General features: G+C 42.8%; 1 protein-coding gene across 3 annotated transcripts in view; it reads right to left on the bottom strand.

Annotated features, from left to right (window-relative positions):
• Positions 1 to 5848: 5848 nt before the first annotated feature.
• Positions 5849 to 25127, bottom strand: part of FRMD3 (FERM domain containing 3) — a 210150-nt gene continuing 190871 nt past the window's right edge. For all 3 annotated transcript variants that reach the window (XM_006263723.3, XM_059724814.1, XM_014608794.3), the window contains one exon: positions 5849 to 9431. In XM_006263723.3, the coding sequence (XP_006263785.2) occupies positions 8833 to 9431 (599 nt within the window). In that variant the 3' untranslated portion in view covers positions 5849 to 8832. The remainder of the gene's footprint in view (positions 9432 to 25127) is intronic.

Raw genomic sequence — 25127 nt, forward strand, 5'->3', positions numbered from 1 at the left:
CGGTACATGCTTGCTTCCCCTCCCATCTTCCCTACCCCTATCCAAGTGATACCTGCTCCTTTTTATGATAATACAGTAAGGTTTCCAACCTTTTCAAATAAATGTACCCCTTCTGTCTCAAAGTTTCAGCTCATGTACCCCTTTATGGTTTTTTTTTCTTATTTTGAGTGGCAGGGCAGGGCAAGGTCCCCTGGGTGAGGGAGGGAGTGAGGTTGAGGCCAGTGCTGCTCAGCAGGGGCATGGGGCAGGACAGAGGCACAAGTGGCTTGTTCAGGGGACATGGGGGGAGGGGGGAAGGTGGCTACCGCCACTGCACGCACCCCAGTAGGGCATGTGGGGGGTGCCTCTAGATCTGGGCACGGAGCAAGGGTGGGATGCCACTGTGGGGGGAGCAGGGGGCAGATTGAGGCCCGAGCGGTGGTGGAGGAAGTGGGGCTGGGGCAGGAGCAGGGACTGCCCAGCTGGAGCAGGGCACAGGACTGACCTGTGTAGTGGGGTGTGGTTTCCGCCACTACACACCCCCCCGGGAGGGCATGGGGGCGTGTACTTCCAGAAGTGCATGTGGGGTGCAGACAGGTTCCGGCTGGTGCTGGGCTCTTCCAAGTGCAGGCTGGGCCAGCCCGCACTTGGGGCGGTCAGTGGTGGCACTGGGAGGGAGAATTGGGGGGGCTACAGCGAATTCTGGAGTAGCTGCAGCCCCCTCCCCCCATTAGCCCCTGCAGTGAGGGAGGGAGTGGGGCTGGGGCTGGAGCAGGGGCAGGCACTGCCTAGCTGAGGCAGAGCATGAGACAGAGCTGCAAGTGTCTCAGGAAGATGACATGGGGGTGGCAGCTCCCGCCACTGCACACACCTTGGGAGGGCATGGGGGCACGTGCCCCCAGATCTGCGTGTGGGGCAGGGCAGGCTGGGGCCATGGTTGCACCAGGCTCTTCCCGGCAGGGGCTGGGCCAGGCTGCGCTCAGGGTGGGGGGCGGAAGCGCTGGGAGTGGGCTATGGGAGGGTCTTCAGCCACTCCAGAATTCACCATAGCCTCCCCAAACCTCCCCTCCCAGCACTACTGCCACCCACCCCAAGCACAGCCCAGCCCCCCACTGGGAAGAGCCCCATGCCCAGATCTAGGGGCACCCCCCCCATGCCCTCCTGGGTTGCACATAGTGGCCAGACCCCCCCCCTCCCCGCCCCCCCCGTGCGGCTCAGTCCTATGTCCTGCCCTGGCTGGGCAGCCCCTGCCCCAGCCCCACTCCTTCCCCCAGAGGCAATGCCTAGGGGGTGCATGTGGGTGCACATGCACCCCCTGAGTGTGGTGGTTCACCCCCTACAAAAAGCCTCCACTGACACTGTCAGTAGCTTCTGCAGATGGTCGCCAACCCCTAGTTGGCACTTGCCACCCCCTGCCCCCCACTGCCGACAGCGCCAGCAGCGTCTGCAGGGGCTCCTGCTTACTGCTGCCAGCTCCTGCCACCACGTTCCCGCTGCTGCCATGCCCCCCCCCAGCTGCAGGGGCATGCATTGTTCATGCCTTCCCCCACACCCTTTCCCCCACAATAGACTTACCAGCTAGACCCGGTTGCTCTCCATGTGACTGGGCTGCGGCAGGCAAGCGGCAATTATTGGCCACATCACTTCTGCGGACCCCCTACAATCCTCTTAAGTACCCCTAGGGGTATGTGTGTCTGCGGTTGACAACCACTGGATTATGACAAGCTGATGTATTTTGTAAAAATGAAAGTTTTCATTGTTAGTAGTTATACAACAGGTTTAAAACCAAGTCATTTTGTATTATTAAACAATTTTACAGGGACAAAGAACAGCTTTAATCTCTAGTCTAGGAGGTGGCTACAAAATATTGAACCTCTTGCAGTGGTGTATAATAGAATAACCTTGTTGACTGCACACACAAATGACTCTGCTTCAGAGGCTCAGAAAAGGGCTCAGTAAGGATCTGTGTAAGGATCTGTAGGATAAGGGTCAGAATCCACCAAAGAAAGATTGGACAAATACTAGCCTTTGTACAGCTAAGGAATGACAGCCCTTCTACATGCAGGCATGTTGATCAATGCCTCTGCTCTCAAAAGTGCCTTTAACAGCTGTACTGCCTGATATATGCACCAGATTACTTACTCAGAGACCTTCTTGAAACCTGACATGAGAAAATCTCAAGTACGCCAGTACAAATAGTGCAGGCAGTGATTTATTGTAATCTCATGAAGCTGACAAGATCCTCCATATCCTACAGTAGTTTCCTAATCTTTTGAAAGCTGAGCCCCACTTGAGGAAGACTAGTCCTGACATGGTTCATTAACAGGCTGCATGTTTTAATATATATGTATTTTGTGCCACCCTACCATTTTGGAAAATGCTGGTAAAAAACTTCATGAGCTCAGGAAGAATTCAAAACATTGAAATATGAAGCATCTGATCAGCTTTCTATTTAGTTAGATTGGAAGGGGGCATGGCACATCTCAGAGGTTTTGTTCCAGACTCAGGGTTACAATTAGCACGTGCTAACTCTGAGGAGTGTTAGGTTGTGTTAAAGTCAGCACAGGCTGTGAGCAGTTGCACACTCAGACTTAATGCCCTCTCTAATGTGCACAGCAAACTTGCTGCTAGAGGCCTGGGGAGCAGGTGCATGGCTGAGAGCTGCCAAGTCTGCTCTATGCCTCCCCAATTTGCCAGCTCTCTAGCCCCAGCATACTCTAGCAAGAGAAGAGGGCAGGGGAGCCCTCCCATAGTACTTGGATCATCCCCAATTTCTTGCCCCCCCCCCCCCACACACACACACATACTCCTCAATTAGCACTATTGTCTTGATCTCCACACCCCCAGCCATATGGGTCACCTCCACTGCTGCTTAGACTCCCCACGCGTCCCTGCCCTGATTGCCCCCTGGTTTTCCCTGCCATCCTCCTAATTACCCTTCCACTTTGATCACCCCCTGATGCCCCAATCTCTTTCGACTGCTTGGATCACCCACCACCCAAATCACCCCCATGCCACCAAGACCAGCAGTGGCAGTAGTGGATTGGTGAGGATCCCCTTCCATGCTTGCTTCCAGGCTGCCTGCAGCCTGTGCCGTCTTTGCATGCTGTAGGGCAGAGCTGCCATAGGGCCTGGCAGGAGTGGCATGGGTCTAATCCAGGTGCATAGGAAGCTGCCAGGCCCACCTGCTCCCCTTCTGTGTCTGCCCAGCAGTTCCTCACCCAGCTACTCCCCCCTCACGCCCATCTCCCTTCCCAATGCCCACCTCTGCCCATGCCCATTGTTCCCCTGCCCCCTCCCTTTCCCCCCTCCGTTCCTTCTCCTGTTTCCCCCTGTCCCCCTTCACCCCTTTCCCCACCCCAACTCACCTGCTGCCTGGCTGTCCCCCTGCTCACAGAGCCAGCACCCACCACAGGGATGAGCAGGAAGTTGCTTGCAGCTCTGCCAAGGCCACAGACCTGGCCCCATGCTAATCACCACCCTGTGATCCCAGCACCAGTCCTGGCCCCTGCCCTTCCCACTTTTGGATGCCACTCTCTGCCTGCCTATCCTCAATCCCATCCACCTGGACAAGCATGCCCTGCCCATAAGGGTCCCAGACCAGTCTCCATGGGGACATCACTGGCCCACCTGCACCACCTGCCCCTGGCAGTGGGTATGGGGCCAATGGGCCTGGAATGGAAAGGATCAATTGGCATCTCTGCCCCATTAGGCATTGGCTTATTTTTGCTGGGGGGTGGATGGCAAAAGTTGATGGTCATGTGGAAAGTTTTAGGCATTTCAGATGACACCCCTCTTTCTGAAGTGGGACTAGGGCCCTTGTGCCCCCACATACTCAGTACCTCCGATTCCCCCCACCCACTCCTGTCAGGTTAAGTACAGTGACAGCACAGAGCTCCGGGCAACATGCTCTTGCTGCCCTGTGGCTCCACTCCCAGCACAGAGCCACTGGGGGTTAACTGTGGCAACACCATGAACCTGGCAGAAGAAAGCTGCCCCAGACTACATGATCTTGTGGGACTTGGTGCTAGGCAGGCACTTCTACTATCCCTCCCAAGTAATGCAGGATGTTGGGGAGAGAAGCTACACTCCTTCCCCCCCCCCCCCCCCCAACTTTCCTGGCTCAAGCTAAACACTCAGATGTGAGGTCAGCCCTCTGAAGGGAGGGCCACATATATAGCCCCTGGCCCGGGGCCTGGATTGGGTGTCCTGTGGTTCTTGGAACCAGCAGCATGGTACCATGTGGGCTAGGGTCATACCCATCAGGGGTGGATGGGGGGGTTGGTTTAGGGCCAGTACCACACCCTGGGCATAGAGTTTGGGAGTATGGAAATGTTGTCAGGAATAGAGGGGCTGGGAGCCATGAATCCTAAAATGCTGGATGACTGCAAATTGGTTGCTTTATGTCCATGGAGCGGACTAACAATACCCTAGCTTGAGCTAGGTAGAACAGCTCAAAGATAACCCCTGCTCAAAGTGGCGTAACTTTAAGATGCTTAGAGGCATCTTAAGATACTTAGCTGTTTAACACCCTTTAATGCAGGGACACTCCCATTTTAGATGTCTTTAGAATGGTTCAAAGGTAAACCGTAACACCACACTGTTTTTTTTTTATCTCAGTGAAGCAGCCAGAAGTTAAGGTAAATGAAGCTAGGGAGCAGAGTTTGAAGATAATCTTTGTTCCAAGTGGCATAACCTTAATAACATGCCTAGAGGGCACTTAGCACTTGCTAACAAGCTTTAATGTGCAGACACCAGACACTCGCATTTTAAGTGCCCTTAATATGGTCTAATTATAACATGTAACCTCATCCTAAGTCTTGTCTAATATCTTTCCCAACAGTTTACAGTTGGGTCTACTAAAAGATATAGCCATGAACTCAAGCAGCTTATCTGCTTTGGTCACACTTGATTCATGGTTGATGGGGACAAGGAGGGAGATTCTGTTTCTGCCTCTATTCTCTCCCCCCATTCTCTCCCCCCTTCCTTTTTTTTTTTTTTTTTTTTAGCAACCATAGCTGCTAGTGATTTACTATATTTTTCACTGAACTCTGATATTTTGGAGAACAAGTGAGGCACTTGCCTGTGAACATCCAGGTAATTTTTAATGGCACATCACCCAGATGAGATGAATACTGATGTTGTCCAATCATAACAGATAAATACAACCACTAATATTGTAGCCTTACTTCAGCTTAATTTCTTCAAATGTAGCTTGCACATGGCATTTCAAAGAGTTTTAATGATATAGAAGGCCTGTAGAATCTGTTATTTTGTTATTAAGATCATTGAAACCTAAGAAAGACTGATGGTAACTAAATTTCACCAAGTGCCTGTTTTTAAATTAGTCAACTCAAGCTAATTACTATTTATACATTTTTATAAAATTAATTTAATAATCAGAGTAGAAGCAATGCTTTGGGGGCAGCTATTCTATTTTGTTCATGTGTTATAATGAAGATGAATCCCTGCTTTGACCTGGCTTGACTTGAAGCATGGTATCACGGCCAGTGCTTCCATAATTGACTAAGCTGTGAAATAGTTTATGCACCACAAACACAGATCTATCATAAGTAAAGCAAATATGAAGTTGTTGGGTATCCATACATATCAAGCTCAAATTAACAACAAAAGTATGATTTACATAATTCAAAATCCAACATATATTTACTGTATCTATAGTTCATGAAACATAAATATAGAAAACACCAACTTGCAATTGTAACAGAAAAACTGCAATTTCATGACAATTAAGTCCGAACAAAGTACACTATATAAAATATATATTTAATTTGTACAGGAGTTAGGGTTATCTCCCACAGCAATAAACTTTCCTTCATCAGAAAAAAAAATCCAGCATTGCAGAGCATTTTTCCAGTGTGTTTTTATTAGGGATTCCTGCCATCGTATCAACATACAAAACAATCAGGATGTTGACATAGAAATGTGAAATTCACTGTACAAAGATAAGGCTCAAGTTACAGGTACATTTCCCCCAAGTCTTTTGCATTTCAGTGAAATAAACCCATTTTTAAATTCTTCCCAGAGTCGCATTTATAAATATTAGACAAACCACAAAATAGATTTCAAGTACATAACATTTTACAATATATTCCAAGCAGACAGAAATACATAATACTGTACCTACATAATTCATAATTCAGCTGTCATCTTGAGTACTAAGACATTGGTGTGTGTGTATGCACACATGTATGCATGTACATATATACATACACACACACACATATATATATATATATATATATATATATATATATATATATATATATATAATGCCATACTGTATACCAGTTCATTTTTATGAATGTTGTCTGTGTGTGTATAGAGTCCTGGTCCTTTAAATTTCAACTGATATGTAGCAAAATCTTCCAGAAACTCCATGTTTTTTTCAGTAAAATTTACCTGATAGAGCAGAAAGTTACCTGTTTGATAGGAGGAATTTTAAAAGGCAAGGACTATATGTACACACATACAGTAAAGGCACATACACACACACTTGCATTTAACTCTACATATAACCTTACTGCACTGTGCACTCTCTGAGGTTATCTTTTCCTCATGCAACTCAGCCATTTGCAGATAGAGTTTAATCAAACAAAACATATGCTCCAATTCTTGGAGCTCTACATGGACAAGACTACATTTTAGAACACTGGACCTAACTTTTTATAATTATGGGACTTAATAAATAGGACCTGGCATGGAACTATCTCCCTGTACTCTAGCAAGTTGCCTGCTCTTATAACCATCACCATCCAGGAACTCTCAGCTCACAACTTTATACAGGAAGCTATATATATATATATCTGTATATATATGAATATGAACTATACAGAAATAATTCCTGTTAAAGTCATACGTCTACTTTAGTTTGCTGTAAAAAGTTCTAGTGGACTGGATGATTCTTGTCTTAAGGGAAAGGACTGTTTAGCTGCAAGTTACACAAGATGAAATATGCACCAACCAACCAATTAATAATGATCCTCATTAGGAACAGACTTATGAAGAAAGACAGAATGAAGAGACAGGAGACTGAATGGCTCTATTTCACCTTTATTGTTGGGAAATGGGGAAAAATCCAGAAGTTGACAATTAGGAAGAGCAATTCCTAAAAACTATGAACGCTATATCATTTTAAAAGGGGTGGAAAAGAAAAAGAATAAACAACTTCATGGGAAATTTCAGTTTTCAAACTGGTCGTGCAAAGGCTTAGAAAGCATAAAGTAGGGAGTTAAGATTCCCTCTTTCAAAGAATAAATTCAATCTGGCGCTGTGTGACTTACAGCTATTGTTACAACATGACAAGAACTGTTCTGACAAACATTCTCAACTACATTTCCACTTAAGGAACTCCATCAAGGAGAGATTATGAGGCTGAAGCTGTAGTTCACTAGCTTAAATTGAAGAAAATCAATACATCAACAGTGATGCTTTAAAAAAAAGGATCTGCTATGATGATGCTCCAGTTTCCAAATATAATTTCATTTTTCTTTAGCTTTTGGGGATCTACTGATTTTCTCAATGCTCACAAGGTTTTTTGTATGTGTATTTTCTAAACAGTAATGTGAACTACTGCAGATATACAATTCCTTGGTACATTAAGACAACAATAGACCCCTATGACTAGTTTCATACACAGAGGGAAATAATGCAAGTGCACTGACACACATACAGGGTAAGAATCAGCACACACAGGAAATGACAACACAGTTAATGAGGATTCTCTGAGATTAATAAGAAAGGGAATCAGGGACCAGTATGTTTCTTTTAATAATGTTTTATCCTTTTATTATTCATAGAAGACCTTCACATCAACTGTATAGTCTAAAGCTTCACTGTTTAAAAGACCATTAAAAAAAAAAGTAGGTCACTCACCTACTGGTCTAGCTAGCAATTTTTGGTACTTACCATCACTTCAGGTTTCCATGTTATGTACAATAATCTACATTTATTTCAAAGGTCCATCACACCCTCTTACGACACTTGCTTGGACTGTCTTAAAGGTTTTTCTGCAGCACTGACTGAAAAATTAGATGACAGGATGCAGATGAAGATGGATAATCATTTTGTCAATGATATTCACCTTCCCAATCTTTAGCACTATGCCATTTAGAAGCATATTTGATGATTCTGTGTCATTTCATCTCCCCTCAGCAGCCCCCACTAAACTTGAGCGAACTTACTGTACTTTGCCCAGACCACAGGCCAACTTGTATCCAGCTATAACAGATACTGTCCAGCCAAAATATGTTAAAAACAAATCATTGTTAAAACATTAAAAAATCCCCATACATCCCCTTGTGCATTATTCTTACCAATCTGTACATTTAAATAACTTCAGGAGTTCTCAATTGCTAAAAATTTACCAAAATATTTTAAACACATCAAATCGTTAAAAAAAAAACAAAAACAGAAAAACAAACCAAGAAACAAAACCCAGCATAAACATTGCTTGTATAGGCATTGGTTAGAAGAGATTCTTACACTAAGGAATATATTCAAAAACACCTCTCTCACTAAATTTCAGACTCCAAATGTCATGGCTTGTAAGGTTACAAATGATGAACCCAGTCGTGCATGGTGTGATACAATAGATGACTCAGGAAATCTGAAATGCAATAAAAATAAAACCTCTTTTTGGTTATTTAAAGGCCACCTTATAAGCCTGTAATGAAAGCAGTTATTTATGTAAAGTAAACTTAAGAACTTGAGCAGTCTTATGGGCTGAAAATGAAGTCAACTACCTGCTGATGGCCCCACAAGCATTATGAGAAGCTTGCACTAACTGATATTTTGAATATAGCCCTTAGTTGTCTCGCATTTTTTTTAAATTTAAGAGCTGCCCAGCATGTCAAAAATAAAGTTTATTTTGCAAGCAACCCATTGCCTGAGAGGGCAGTAATATTCAACGTGAAACTGCTGGAACTCTGGTGTCTGACGAATTTCATGGAGAAAGGAGATATTGAGATCTGACTCCAAGAGAACAAGGAGAAGGGGGAACACAAACAGCAACAGTCCAAGACCTACGAGAAGAAGTCTGGAGAAACTCTTCACAAAGGCATTGACCTGTATGTTGCCCATCAGAAAGTCATAGCTACACCTAAGTGCTCTCCGGGCTTCTTTCAGCTCCTCTTCTTCTGCGACCAAAAATGCATTTTCATCCACTTCCAGTTCCTCAAATGAATCAGTGTCATCTTTGTCATTCTCTGCCCTCAAAGGGGTATCAAAGAGCATATCAATCTCATTTTCATCAACTGGGGTGGGTAGCAAGCTGGCACTTGGGTTGTACACCAGTTCTGAGATGGTTAAGGGTTCCTCTTTGATTTTCTCTTCCTCCTCAATTGTGAAATCTATGCTCTCCCCAGCATCCTTAACAGGGGAGCTGGCTATCACAGGAACTGAGATCTCATCTTCCTTTGGCAGATGGATACCTAAAATGGAAGGAAAAAAAGAACCTTAATTCTGGTGATCTGAAATTTCTGATGTCAGAAAAGGCCAAGTCAGCCTTCAGTAAGACATTTTAGAGAAGATGCCCCAGATGAACTATCCCTTAGGAACAGAGGAGTGCAAGGAGAGTTCAGTAATCATATTCCTATAATCTGTTCCCTTAAATTGAATACACTTCCAGCCACTATCTAAAATTAGCAGAATAACTAATATAGTGTCTTTGTAATTCCACCCAACCAAACAAGAGCATTTTTTACAGGAATGCAATACTCCAAACTTGACACCTGTTTACCTTTTTAGCCACCAAACACAAGTACATATATTAATTGCTCTTAATTTAAAAAAACATATTAAAAGGGTGCTGCTATAAAATATATATCCCATCCCTCATTTGAAATTAGCAACAAAGTGATAGATAACAGATAGAAATGTACATAATTACAAAATTTACCCAATACCATAAATGCCATGGCATTACGGTAAATTCCTATCAAAAGGAATGGAACTAAAGGGGAACTGGGTTTATACATAGTGCAGAGAACAGATATGGATGAAAGAGAAAGTGTTTTAATAGTAAATATTCTCCCTATGAAAGAGCTCTCATTCATATATTGTCTGTCCTTGTTAACGGTCTCTGTCTCCATCACGGTCTCCTTTATGCTCTTCTCTCTCTCATTCTTACCAATCTGTCCCTCGTCTCCCTTCCTCTGAAATCTCTCCCCTCACTTTCTTCTTGTCCCTTTCAAACTTATTATATTCACCCAACACGAATAACAACACAGTGAAAGTAATTTTAAAATCTCAAAGTGTTCTGATTGGGTCCTGATTGTGATGTAAAGGCTTCAAAGATAGGTCATTTTCAAATACTTTCAAGCTAATGATCGCCAGCAGCATGGCAGGAATGAGCAAGGGAAAGAAAAGGAACAAAGCAACAAGTGGCAATCAAAGACAAATTTGATTTAAAAGAACAGGATGGTATTGAGAAAAGAATTTCAAACTTTCCCCATGCGTAACTTATCTGTGGAATGGGACCAAAACCCACATGTGATGATATGAATATTAAAATAATAAAATAACTCATGGATGTTCTCATTTTAGGATGCTTACCATCTGGGAATCTCTCAGCACTTGAAAATGATTAGTAAAGTCTCACAACAGCCATAAGAAGTTGGCAGTTTCCTCTGTGGATGGCAAAACCCATCCTGAAAGGTTAAGTGACTTGTCTGAAGTCACCAAGGAAGTCCAAGTCAGAATGCAATTAGCACTCAACAAGGTCAGCTCCTGTCACTGGCTTTAAGCAAAAGGCTAGGCCCACATAGAAACCAAAACACTACTGTATTACTCCATATTTAATAGAGTTACAAACATGTCAACCTGGAATAATGCAGTGGAGAATCAGGCCCAGTTACTCTTGGATATCTTTGGCTACGATAAGCTGCATGAGCATTTCTACAGGGTAATAGGAAACAACTGACAAGTCCATTTCAACCGTTTCCTGTACTAGGCACAAACTTTTCAGTGCTAAGCAAAAGAGTGCTAACTGCAAAGCCCTACTAAAAGAGAACAAGTACAAAGTAGCATTTGTAAAATTCTGGGTAAGATTCTATAAAATTCAGCCACAATTTTCTACCCCTGTAATCAAGAGATATGCAATAGCTTTGTAAACATATGGTACAAAGCAGGAACTGAGAAACCATTATCCTGAGTTATAAAGATAACTACACGCAAGATCATTCTTGTGTACTTTGTATTTCTCATGCCACACCCCTTTTCTGCCATCCTATCATTGTAACTCGGTTCAATGGAAGACCTATGCACATTTCTTAACAGCACACTTCTTCCATCACAAATGATCAAGCTAGACATTTTTTGTTACATACCATCACTTCAGCGTTCCATGTTATGTACAATAATCTACATTTTCAACATTTTCAAATCTACATTAAGGTAATTAAGTGACCAGATTTTCAGAGATGCTGGGTGTCTATGTAATCCAAAGGGAAATAAAAGGTAAATCATGCAATTTACTTTTATGCTTAAGCATGGATTTAAGGACCTAACTTTAGCCATCTGAATTTGAGAATTTTGACCTGGCGCCTTCTTATATCTGCTTAGGGACAAGGTCACTAATATCTTCCCATCGTATTTCCTACCATCTAGGGAACAGCTGCAACTGCTCCTAAGAAAGGTGACCCCTATATAAACAATTTTGCACTTTCTCTCCTTTCCCCCTGGCCAATTCAAGTGTACATGAGATGCATAGTTCACATAAATGGGAAAGATGCTATTGATATGAACCAATATTATTCTCATTTCAGCCACCTGGCAAATTTCATTTGTCCGTGCTGTGAATGTACAGAAAGAAGGCAGAAATGCAAATACTGACAGCTCATAGTTTTCTGAGGGGTTTCTAGGAGGAGTTTAGAACTGAAATGCTCAAAAGCCAACATCAATACAACAGCACCCTTAATCAATAGAAGCTAATGATTTAGGAGAAAGATAATCAGAGGAAAATACATAGAAAAGCCAAAACCACAAGTGCTATCAATCCATGCTATTCAGTCATTTACTAAGAGAGTGCTTAAAAAAGAATAGTACACTTGGATGTTAGCAATGAATTGTAGAAGTTTAAGGAAGTCAAAATTGCATTCTGAATGATGCAAATACAGAATAATCTAGTTTTGCATATCATGAATAAATGCCCTATGAGGAGTTAGCAAAATAAATACAATCTTTAGCTTTTATCACCTGGTAATGTAGGCTTAATGTTAGAGAAGTGCCCTGGTAAGCGTGGCATGGCTTATGGACATACAAGCAATTTACTACAAGGTAAGATGCATTGCAAATGGCTTCTGTATCAGGTCCTTTTACTCTGAAAAACAGCCTGAGTGCACACTCCTCCTCTCGCAGTAAATGCAAGGTAGCTTACCCCACTTCAACAGAGGGTCAAGCTACCATGCATTTTCCACAGGATAAGGGACTGCAGTTACCCCAAAGTAGTTGACGTCCTGAAAGTTTGCATGCTAGCTAGTAGTACCTCAGGTGTTTTATACCACCTGAGCCCAGATAAAAGTGACTACAGGTATGCGTAGCACTGAAAAATAAGGGCCAGAGTTTCCAAGTGCCCGTACTGCAAGGTCCATTTGAAATTTAGAACACAGAACAATCTGGATTCTCCCCCTTCGTACTCAGCACGTGTTATAACATTACCACTGTCCACATGAATGTTTCAGTCATAGTACAGTAAGCTAGTTGTATTTCATACCCATCACATTTTGACAGGAGATCACATACATCATGGCATGGTGTCATATTATAACCCATATGGCACTGCACCACTTATTTTGCACAGCATAAGAATGCAGACTCAAGGTGCAGAAATTCAAATGCCATGACACTGGTTCACAAACATTTTCTTAGAAGCTGGCACCTTTGGTTAGCTTCTGGATACATTTCCAGAGGATCTACATTTCAGCTTAACAAAAGTGATGAATCTGAGTTTAAAAACAATCCCCCAAAATTTTGTGATCCTCCTGAAACAGCAAGGAAAACCCAAACATAGATTTACAGCCAATTTTATCTAACTTAATGAGTGACAATCCTAAAAATCTTTTGGACTTACTTGTAGAAAAAAGCTATTTTGCCTTCAGTCCTTTGAAGCCACAGAGGCTCTGTTATTAAATAAAGTTTTCTGGGACATTTTAAAGTCCACAGTTCATTAATACTAGTTACAATTTATATTGTTAATAATTTGATTTAAAAGAACCTCTGAACTCAATATTAAATTACATCCTAGAACACTGATTCTCTCATTCATTCTTTCTCTGCTTTTATAGGTAATTATATGCTTTTTGTGACATGTTATTGGCATCAGATAATGTCTAACTTTCCACGCTTTTATCTCTTATTTCCAAAAGTTTGCAACATTTTTCTGGCAGCTGTATCAGTTTTATAAAGGAAAATCCTTTTGTACACCAGCCAGATCTCAATACCTCTCTTCTCTATCTCTGGAAAAAGCTGGGATGACTCCAGACCTTAGATTCACAACTACAAATTAGAACATGAACAGCTGAGTACGAGACAAGCACTGCAGCAGCTGTACACAGTGAACCAGACGAACTGGACCCCTGGCACCCCAGGCCAAAACAGCAGCTGAGGATTAGCAGGGTGGAGAGGAACCCTAGCGACACCATTATATTTACAACAAATATAGATGATTCACAATGAAACAGAAGACAAATATTATATCTCTAATAAAAATTTCAAATGTGAGTGGATTCATTGCACAGCTCTACAGAAAAGGAGAAAAAAAAGTTTTTTGTGTTCATTGTGTTTTTTTTTAAATTAAGGGAATGAGAAATTAAATTTTGATGTGAGGGGTGGAGGGTGGGAGGGAAGAGAGTTCCCTGCAATGCAAAATTACATACAGTGAATGTCATTAACTTTTCCAGGAACGTAAGCCTTCATAGATGAGATGCTCAAGAGCATTATTAAAATACCAGGGAGAAATTTCATAATGACACAAGCAGAACAATTAAAACTGAGATGAAGCAGATTTCCCCAGCTTTTAGCAGGGGAGAAAAAACAGACCTCTTTGTGCCTACATCCAGTTCAACTGCTTAGCTTTTAGCAACGGAAGTATTTCCTTTGATTCAAATCAGGATGAAATTCGGCTGTGCAAGGCCCAACACAAGCTTATGCCTCATAGTGCCACTGCACAGAAATTGTGAATAGAATTATCATGCCTTTGTATTGACTGAAGTGCTATGGGGAAGGAAGCAAGATCCATGATGAACTGAAACATTAATTGCAACTCCCTCAAAAGTGGCTTGAGTAGCACTGCACTGAATTGCCACCACAGCCCTGTGGCCAGGTCTCAGGGTGGGAAGGCACAGCTTCCACACACAAACTATTTGTCTTTATACAGAGGGAAGTGAATTTCACTCTCAACAAGAAAAATATTTAATAATAATTTTTACAATGTAGCAACTGCCTGCTCCCATGCAGACAAATTTCAATTGCTTCTAGTCTTACTGAGACTGCAGCACTAACTCAAGTAGAAATGGAGTCTCCCAATATCCCAATATTTTTGCAAGTGCAACAATTTTGTGACATCACAACTGGCCTCTTTCCAGGAAATCTCGGCAGCCAAGATTTGGCCTTCTTTGCAACTGACAGAACAAGGAGCAATGGTCTCAAGTTACAGCAAGGGAAGTTTCAATTAGACATTAGGAATAATTTTCTCACCAGTAGGGTAGTAAAACATAGGAACAGGTTATCCAGAGAGGTGGTGAAATCTCCATCCTTGGAGGTTTTCAAGGCGCAGTTAGACAAAACTTTGGCTGGGATGATCTAGTTGGGTATGGTCCTGCTTTGAGCAGGGGGTTGGACTAGATGACCTCCTGAGGTCCCTTCCACCCCTAATTTCTATGATGCTGCAGTTCTTGGACTGCAGTTCCAGCTGCCATGAACTGGAGGCACTATTCTGCTGCTTCTATCCTGTGAAGTGAATCTTTGTTCCATTGCTAGTACTGTCTTGAAGCAAGCAAAGTAGGAAGCAGCACTGGCAACGTGTAGGTACATGCACCCTCTGAGATCGGCCATGCACCCCCTGGAAGCACCAGCTGTGAAACTGGAAGTGCGCTTCCTGTTTTGCCGCTGGCTTGGCAATCAGCCGCTGGGGGACCTCCCCCATGTTGGCGATCTGGTGCTCCACCCAGATTTGGGAGGCACCAGTCGCCCATGGGAAGCAGCATGGCCAGTTTCTGCTACTCCTCCCTGTTCATACAGTTGAAAGGATACAATGAAACACATGGGCTAGCTTTGGTACTGGAAGTAGTAAAAAAGCACATCAGCATAAGGTTCTGGCCTGACTAATGTATCCTTCTGAGAAACACCAGAAAAAATGTTTCCCGGCACATGTTCTCTCTCCATTCCTTCAAGTCTTCAAGAAACCAGAATCAGCCAGGCCATCCTTTCAAGAACAGGGCAGCAGGATCAAGGTGGGAAGCAGACTGTCAGAAAGTAGAGGCCTGAGTAGAAGGCAGTACTGTGCCCTGAGAGGAGGAAATCACTAGAGGGTAGAATGTGAGTGGCTCAGGCCAGCATCTTGGACAGGGGAAAAGCTGAGCAAGGGACTCAGGGGGAGCTACACACAGGTAGACCTTGTGGGGGAGCCATGCCCAGCAGGAGTAGAAAGAGGCTGCAGAAGCCATGGAGATAAGAGGTGAGCTAGTGCTTGAAGGAGGGAAAAGTAGGATACCATCCACCAGAAGTGAAAGGAGGCAGGTTCTATACTTTGTGTGTCCATTGTTTATGCATTTCAGGAGTTTTATGAACAAGACCAAAAACGAGGAATTACAAAAAAAATCAGAATGCACACCCAGAAGACTTGAGTTTTAGGAAATCTCATTTTTTAAGCCAACTCATGATTTTTGGAAGGGTGGCAATGATGCAGTGTGAAATAATTATTAGTTCCCACATTGCATATTTTGACCAGTCTACTGATTTTGCTTAAATTACCGATCAGGATGATTATTTACTTTAATATATACTGCATAAATCTTCAATTAGCTGACAATTAAAAAAAATAATGTTATTTATTGTAAAATACAAAGAAAAAGATGGCATGTTCTGGTAGCCTGACTTCATTTTGATTAGTGTAAGTGGTAAGCTGAACAGCACTCATTATGGTACTGCAGCAGTCACTAAAAAACCCCATTTAAGAATTTTTCTTTAAACTTTTCAGATTTATATTTTTCTCCTTTCCGGACATGCAGCAGGAGTAAAATTCCAGCGCAGCATTTGCTCAAAATTCAGACTTAAATTCTATTGTTTGTTAAGTAAGCTATATGATAGACCTCATGCATCTACTTGACTCACCCCTCTCCCATTGTTAGCCGCTCCTTCTTTTCCCCCTATCCCAATAAAAACATTTTGTCATTTGTATTAGTTTGCTTCTCTCAAAATGATCTGGGTTAGCATAGCAAACTACAAGGCAAAACTGGAAATAAGAGTTTTCTGCAAAAAAGCCATAAAAGTATCTGAGCAAAATAGATTTAAACTTACCAGCACTTCTAGCTGTGATCCTCGATCCATGTTTCAGCAAACGAATGCATACATCTTTGCTACAATGGTTAACCATACGCAAGTGAATGCTTCTCCTGGTTTGGATTTTTACCAGACATTTCACCATGTTGACTATTATTTAGTTTCTATCACAGCTTTGAAAAAACCCACAACTCATGCTGGCTTTGACCTTTTACTGAGTCTCCACTGTGTTTTAAAGGACTAAAATGAGTCCCACTGAATGAATCAAATGACAGGCTTCTAACATGGCCAACAAAAATCTCTCTCAAGGGAACAGAATAGGGGGTTATTTTTAACCACTTCCAACTGTTTCATAACGTACAACGCAAACTACTGCAGTGTCCGTCTCACTTAGCTGACTCACACATACACATACAGAAGTAGCTAATGTACCAAAACATGGGATGATGAAACAAAAAAGCATAAAAACAAAGGCTAAGTGCAAAATGGCATTATGACCCTTATTGCTGAAGGGCTTCAGTTCAGTCATTTACACTGACTTACCAATGTTACCCTGAATGTATTTGTATGTGTGCGTGTAATAATCCAGAGTCAAATCCTGGAGTGTGGAAAGAAGACTTGGCAGGAAGCCAAGCCAAGTCAAGCCAAGACTTGGCAGGATGGGGAACATCCCTCCAACCAGGCAACACATGGGTGCCGATTAATAAAGACACTCTAATATCAAGATTTGGGACTTTGGTTCTGAAACTAGGGACAAAATCTGATCTGTCCTGAGTGGGAGAAAAAAAAGAAGGTGGAAAACTGGAAAAGTACATTTTTCTGTATATACACGTTTCAGTTCTCAAGAGTGGGCAGAACTAGAGTAGGTTGGACGCGTCTACATATTGCTCTACGGATGTGCCTTTTGGAAGTACTAAAGCATGGTGCACTAACAACATTGCCATAGGGCAACATGTAGAGGTGCCCAACATGCTTTGGCTTTGCCCACTCTTGAGAACTGAAGCATGTATCTAAAGAAAGATGCACTTTGTCCAGTTTTCCACCTTCTTTCTCTTCTCCCACTCAGGCACAAGGAGGTCTCTTTTTTTTGGAAGTACTAAAGCACAGTGCAGTAACTGCCCATACTGTGCCGTACATGTGGCGTAAGATTATTTTTAGCAGCTACTTCACGGTAGTGATGTGCTATAACATGGGAGTGCATAGCTATGGTGAAGTAGCTACTGGTCACATGTAGACACCCATGAACACTATGCTGCTGTACCATGTCTCTGCGGGGACATAGCATCATGTGTAGATATGTCCACTGTGCCCATCAGAAGGTGGTGCTGTTCCTGAAAGGCTGGTCATGTTATGTTCGCTGGTCAGCAGAGGATATGCCAGGTAGGACTTGTACATGCTTTTCATGCTGTTCTCCTACTTTGTGCCACAGGACCATTTCGAGAGTGACAACTTAAGGGGCCTGCTAATAGCAATGAAGCAATATAGGGAGGGAGGAAGGTCTCACCCACTGTAACATTCATCTTGTTTAAGGGTTGGGCTGCAAGACCATCCATACCAGTTTTTTCTCTCCCTGGTCCATACAAGTAAATGACAAATGGGGTTTCCTGGATGTTTTTAGTGGTATGTCTCAAGCACAACATTTCAACTGAGACATATTACTACATAGGAATTTGTGGAAAGCATTATGTAGGCCTGGCACCTATTTAAAAGTATGTATGCAGTTAAAGTGTTCCCTTAGCTTTTCCCACAGTAATTCTATGTGGAACAAAGGCTTCCACTGTTACTTTCACTGCACCGGCTTTCAGTCTCTCTGAGCTAGTTCTTTGTGGGCTGAGAGAACAAGAGGCCCCTTTCTTGGCCCCATTTTATCACTTCTTCAGACATAACATGCCTATGTGATTCTGTCATCGTTCCCCTTGTAGCAATTATTGGAATGTAAAAGATAAATCCTTGCTATCAAGACATGCAGCAGCTACAGTTGTAATATTTACAAAATCCAAAAGAACTGGTTCTTTTAAACACCAATCCGTTCTAACCTCAAAGCAAAGCACACCTGACTTTCTGACTTAGTGAGCAAATGCCCCCTGGACAGGGTTAAGAATTAGATTCAAGGTCAATTAATATAGTTATGCAAAAATTAAGCCATATTGGGTTACTTAGAACTACCCCCTTCCCCACATTAACTGTATATATTGGACTAAAGAGAGTTTATGCTAAAATCAAATAGCTGAGTCAGTGACACTCTTGCTATAAAGCTGACTCTGAGCAAGTAAGAGATTCTATCTGTCTGTCATCACATTTCCTGACACCAGCAATGAATGCTGTGTAACGTTTGGAAGATACGTTCAACAAGGGATTTTCCAGACAACAAGCCAGTTTCTTTCTTGTGGCCTGGCTTCTTTGTGATCCACTGTTTGCATACAGGGGCCAGAAATCCATAGACCCCCAAATCGATGAGCTGTAATTAATTCTTTTGCCACCCTTCTGACTCTCTTCTTCTCTGCAACCTGCACTCAGTAAAAAGCGGGTGCTGCTGAAATTCTAGCCCATTGCTGGGAAGGTTGTTAAAGGAGCCCTCCCGTCAGCTGCATTCAGACCTATTTTCAGAGGTCTCTGAAAACAGAGAGTAGTTATAATGATGCTTTAAGCAGCAGTTTTAGTTTAAAAAAAAGAGGTCTAGCACTACTCTAGAAAACCCAGAGTCTATCAAGAACAATATTCCCCACTACAAAAACAGTGGTCAACAAACTTTTCTTTATGTATAATAAACTTAACACACTATTGAGGAGTAAGTAGTCATTTTCGATTCAAGATACCGGTCTTCAGCACTTTTGTTTGTTTTTTGTTCATATGAAGTGCTATAGTGATGAATTTTGAATGGAGTAGATTACACAGTGAGAGGGCTGTAAATGTGACTCAGCTCATTAAATGCTCACATAATGGGTTTTCTTACACCAAGACCTCCTAATTTGAGAACATCCATTAAGAGAATTAAAAATTCCACACAGAGCACCTAGAAAAGTAACAGTGGAAACTTCAAAAGTTCCACACTCCAGACTTTGTTCTACAAATGAGATAAAGACCTTATCATTCAAAAATAATTGAGTAATTAGTAAAGGATTCAATTACAGGTAAATTGAGTAAAAATTGCTCATGATTGGTTCCACTGAGCTTAAAGGAAATTAGAAAACATTTATTCTGTCTCCAGGCTGTAGAAATCTCAGAACAGAACTGTTAAAGCTGCAGAGGCTTATGATGATGTCTGATTGAGGCCATTTTGCATGGCAGGTATAAACAGCATTCAGAAGTGTTTTCTCTGCTAATTTTAAAGTCAAAAGTATTTTATTTTTATGAAGTGTCTCTCTATCCACTGTATTTTAATCTATGTTTAAGAATACAAACTCATAAACATATATACGTTCATAGGGTAAGTGCACTTCTAAATTGAAGAAAGTGTAACAACACTAAATCTTTTTCTCTAATAAAAATGGGATGTAACAACACTGTTGGTTGTACTGGAAGAAAAGAAGTAAATGGGCTAATTGAGAAGTTGTAAAACATCCATACTGCACAATCCAGCTTTCTGAACTTTAAATATGACATATTTGAGGCCATATGCTCTGTTATTTTGTATCTTCTGCAATATCTGAAATGGCTATGATAAAATGCCCATTAATTCAACTTTGTAGCATCTAAGTCAGGGGCAGGCAATTATTTGGGCTTGCAGGCCACATAGCAGTTTTGGGAAGCTGTTGTGGGCCAGTTAGCACCCCCCACCCCCACCGCAACACCCGCAACAGCACCCTCCCCCCCCACAACAGCCTGGAGCCTGCACGCCCTGTGGCTCCTCCCTCCCCCCCCCCACACCAGTGCCCAGCAGCAGCTGAGTGCGCAGCCCTGGCCTTGGCCCTAGCCCACACCTGCCCCAGATGGAACAGACCTGCTCCAGACCAGCCGGGACCTATGCGCACAGCCCTGACCCTGGCTCGCCCCATTCCTGATCCAGATCACCTGCCCATGATGAGCAGGCCAGGCAGAAGCTGCCTCTGGGCATGGGAAAAAATGGTTACCTCCCCCTCGCCAATTCCATACCCTTTTTGCTACAGGCACCCTGAGCCTGCACCTGGGCTGCCCTGTGGCTCTTCTCCACCGCCATCACCACTGCCACCAGCAAGTCCAAAGTGGATGCAGGGCTGGAGCCAGAGCTGGGGCTGTGCGTGCAGGTCCCTGCCAGACTCCATGGGGCTGTGCCAGTGGCAGCAGCCACCAGAAGGAACTGCTGCCTGGGCTGCCTAGAAATGGAGTCCAGCCATGGAGCCTTCCCAGCCCCACTGCATGCCCAGGGACAGCAGGATACGTCATGGGCCAGATGGGCCAGGTAGGACTGAGGGACCCACCATGGGCCAGTGTCTCTCTGTGGGCTGCACTCAACCCATGGGTCATATTTTGCCCACCCCGGTCTAAGTAGTACACACAAAATTTCTCTATGCACCTGTTACAAGTCTGAAGCTAATACAAACTGGGATTTCCAAATACAAGATAGGCAACTACAAACAGAAATACCTGAAAGTCTGTGTAGCTATACATATGCATTGTGCAGCTGCATATTCCAAGTGCTACATAGCCAAAGCATCTGAAGTGTAGTAAAGGCAACCATCTGTATATAGTTCTTACTCAGGAACTGAACAGCTTGACTGATGTGGCTAAATTAGAACTTAAGTAAAACACACTGCTACAAGCAATGTTGAACATTACTAAGTAGGAATTTATATCCGCGTGCATGTGAGCATGCACACACGCACACACATTTTTTACACTGGCAGATGAAGGCATATTATAGAGAAAAGGCTAATGTATCTCCAAATAACACAAGAAGCACACAACACAGAGCCACAAAGAATATAGCTTCAGAAAAATAAAAAAAAAGAGAGACAAATATTCCCATCTCAAAAATTACAAAATTAAAAGAACAGTCTGGGAGACCTGACTTTTGACAACTGGTTAAATCCAATCTCAGTAATAACTCAGAGTACATATGTACAATGAGAATCATGTGACTATACTGCATAAGCCTCAAACTGAAACAGGCCTGGGGCTGACAACTAAAGACTCTCTGCCTCGGGCTGTGTTACACTGTGACATGATCCACATGCCTTCCTGGGTCACAGCAGTAATTAATGGAATGCCTTAAAGTTGTCAGGCAGCCATTTAGATTTGAATCTTTTAGCAATGACCATGTGCACAGAGTTAGTACTAATTTGAAAAAGCAACTGGGTGGACTACTTATAGCAGTAATTCTCAGCCAGGATTCCATGGCCCCTGAGATGCTGTGTGATCCTTTATAGGGTGTAACAGGGTTTTGCTCAATATTAGCACTGATAGGTGTGCAAACACATGATTCACAAGGTACACTCAGAGGGTGCATCTGGACGTGGAGGCATGTGTAGTTTGTGGTGCCACAAACCTCTTTGCAGTGCCACAAACTGCATGCCCAGAACATTAAAACATGCCCATTTGCCAGTAGCAAAAAAAAAAGAAATGTACTGGTAACAAAAAAAAAAAAAAAAAAAAAAAGAAAAATGGAAAGAAAAAAAAAAGCAGCATAGCGCACATGTCCATAGAGTGTGCCAGAGCACACGGAGGGCTGGCAAGCCAGAGCAATGCTCTGGCTGCCAGCCAGGCTGTGTGCTCCTGGATCTACACTCCTGGTGCAGCAGGAAACCAGGTAATACTGCCTCCCCTACCCCTACCCAGGACAATGAACTGCATGCCAAATCACACGTGCATGGGTACAAAGGGACACAAAGCAGCAGCACAAATTTGTGCCACTGCTACTTGTGCCGCTACAAGTGCACACCCCTGCATGTGGAGCTATGCCCAGAGAGTTTGAATAGGAATCCATCTGTCTTGTTGTGGTCTTTCTGAGTTCTTTGCTACAGAAGAATTGCTCCATTTTTTCCCCATAGTCAAGAAACAAGTAAAAGCTAAGAGCTGGCATTTCTCAAGGTGTGATTTGACTCTAAAAATGATTAAGAACTACCTACCTAAAGGTTTAGTCCATTCTAAACAGCATGTGAAGGAGCTCTGGCTGTGGAACTGGTAGAAAAAAAAAACCTCCTATGGAATAAGCAGGAGGCCTTAGAAGAAATTTAGGAAAATCCTGTAGCATCACCTCTTTTCTTTGTAAAACGTAGTATAAAAGCTGCAGAGAGATTCTTGCTTATTTGTTCCCCCACTCTGAGCAAGAGTCACTGCCATCAAGAAAATAACCTTCTATACAAGAAATTTGAGCTCACATGGATCAAGTGGCTTAAAAAGCTTTCACTGGTTTGTTAGGATCACATTAATATCCTATGACTCATAAGGCTTTTTAGTGGAGGGTTTCAAGTGTATCAAGCCCTGCTTGATTCTGGTGGCTTACAGATCCAGAAACGCTACTTTATTTTCAGCTACTTCATAGTAGGCAAAGTAAATTGCCAAATTATCAGGACTAGAATTAATCTTTATTACTGATCAGGTCAATAAGGGGGCAGCCAAGAAGCCTCTTCTCAGCATCATCTAGAGAGATCCACACGTGCCTATTTGCACCATGCTTTAAATCTTATTCTGGTGAGCATCAGAGAGATACAACTCAGGTCTCAGCATCAGGGATGAATCCAGCAAAGCACTCCAAGCTATCTTTAAAACAGAGAAATTTCTTAGGATGCACCTCTAAAAGGATGACTTTAGGACCTTTCCTCAAAGTCTGATCTCCCCAGGACGTGCAATTTATTGTAATTCCTTCCTCTTTCTAAGAGACAGACAGGGAGAAAAAGAAACATTCTAGAAAAGCTATTCAGTAGAATAGGATTTTGGAACCATTACCAAGTCCTACACAAACACTGAAGCACTTTAGAAAGAATTAACAAGAAGGACCAACCTCCAAACAAACCATGGCACAAAAAAAATTGGGAGGGGGCAGCAGTGAAGATCACAACATCCTAATGTTGTGAAGTCCTGAAACAGCTGAGCACTGATAAAAAAACCTGGATACCTGAGCACTGATGAATGCACTAAATGGCCTTATAACTTAGGGTAAACACTTGATGTGTAAAGATTAGAATTATGTGCTACAGAAGAATCCACAACAGACCTAAATAGCTCTGAAGATCCTAATGAAGCTTACCAGCACACAGAGACAGTACAAACTCATAGACTTTAAAAGATTTTACAGCAGTAGTTCTTAACAGATGTACCACAGTACCCTGGACTGCCACAGAATCCTTTCGAAGGTGCCATGGGGTATGAACAGATAAGCACTTGCTCTTCCCCTCCCACTCTTTATGGAAGGAGACAAATGCAGGCTCATCTCTCCCTGGCTCCGCTGCAAGGAGGTATGCTCTACTGGTCCCTGCTGCCTCCTGTGTGAAGAGCCAAGTGGCTGCTCCTCCCTACCTCCTCCTCCCTGCTTAGGCACCACCCTGCTCCCAGTTCTTCAAAAGTGTCCTCTGATGGGCAACCCAGAAAGGATTTTGCCCCTTAATCCCAGCCTAATCTCAGCTCCAGTAGAGGAGCTAAGCACAGGCTTGTCTGTGCTCAGCTCCGGTACAAGAAAGTAAGCTCAAGATCATCCCTGCCCAGCTGTTCCGTGAGGAACTAAATGCTTGATCCACCCCCACGCCCACCCCTGCGCCAGGACGTAAATGCTGCAATAAATAAATCAGTTATTGATATGGAGTGCCACTCAGTTCACAGGAGTAATGGAGAGTTACCAGGAGCCTACAAAGGTCGAGAACCACTGTTCTAGGGCCCCAAAGCTAAGAGCACAGACCATCAAAAGCTGAAGTTGTATTCAAATAAGAAGCCTACGGTCAGACAGCTGATAAGCTGTGAGTGGAAGTGGTGAAATGTCTCGACTCCTGCAGACAGCTCCTTCCCAGCCCATGGTTAAGAAGAAGCCTGCTGGAAGGTCCTAGGAGCTGAGGTAGTAGAAGATGTGGTATTTCTGGAAGGGGGTGAAAGGGCTTTATTGTCTCCTGGTTTATGTAATGCTTCAGAGAGCATGAAAAGTTTGCTACAGGGGAATACTGTCCTGTCTTGCACTGGCAGTGTAAGATTCAAGAATGACGGATCCTCAGATGATGGTGTCTTTAGTGAAAAACTAGTTTCTATTAACTATAAATGGAAAGACATTAACTTTCATTTGTAACGTATCAGCAAGGAGACCAGCCTGGTAATTAGCTCCATCTCTCAGCACATTTCTTAAGTAAATCCACACATATTTCTCTAGGGCTTTGTATCCCCTTCTGTCTCTGAGGAGTCTGACAACTTAATTCAGGTTGTTCAGCAATATAAAAATTAACAGCCACCTGTTACCAGACTGAAAAACACATAAGGACTGTCAGTTTAAAAACTTAGGGTAGGGAAGAGATTTACTTTATAATGCTGAAAAATAATAGTTTTGAAAAGAGGTTGTTTCTTATCTGGGTAATACTATCTCTCATGTCGCTTCACACTGTGGTGCTACTACATAGCTCAAATTAGCTCTTCTCCTAAAACTGGTGTACCTGACCTCTGACCTAAGAGACCTACTAATATATTTTAACGGTGCCAAGAAAAAGATTTATAGTTTTGGAAAGTTTTTCCTTCCT

The sequence above is a fragment of the Alligator mississippiensis genome, chromosome 3 (assembly GCF_030867095.1).
Source record: "Alligator mississippiensis isolate rAllMis1 chromosome 3, rAllMis1, whole genome shotgun sequence".
NCBI lineage: Eukaryota > Metazoa > Chordata > Crocodylia > Alligatoridae > Alligator > Alligator mississippiensis.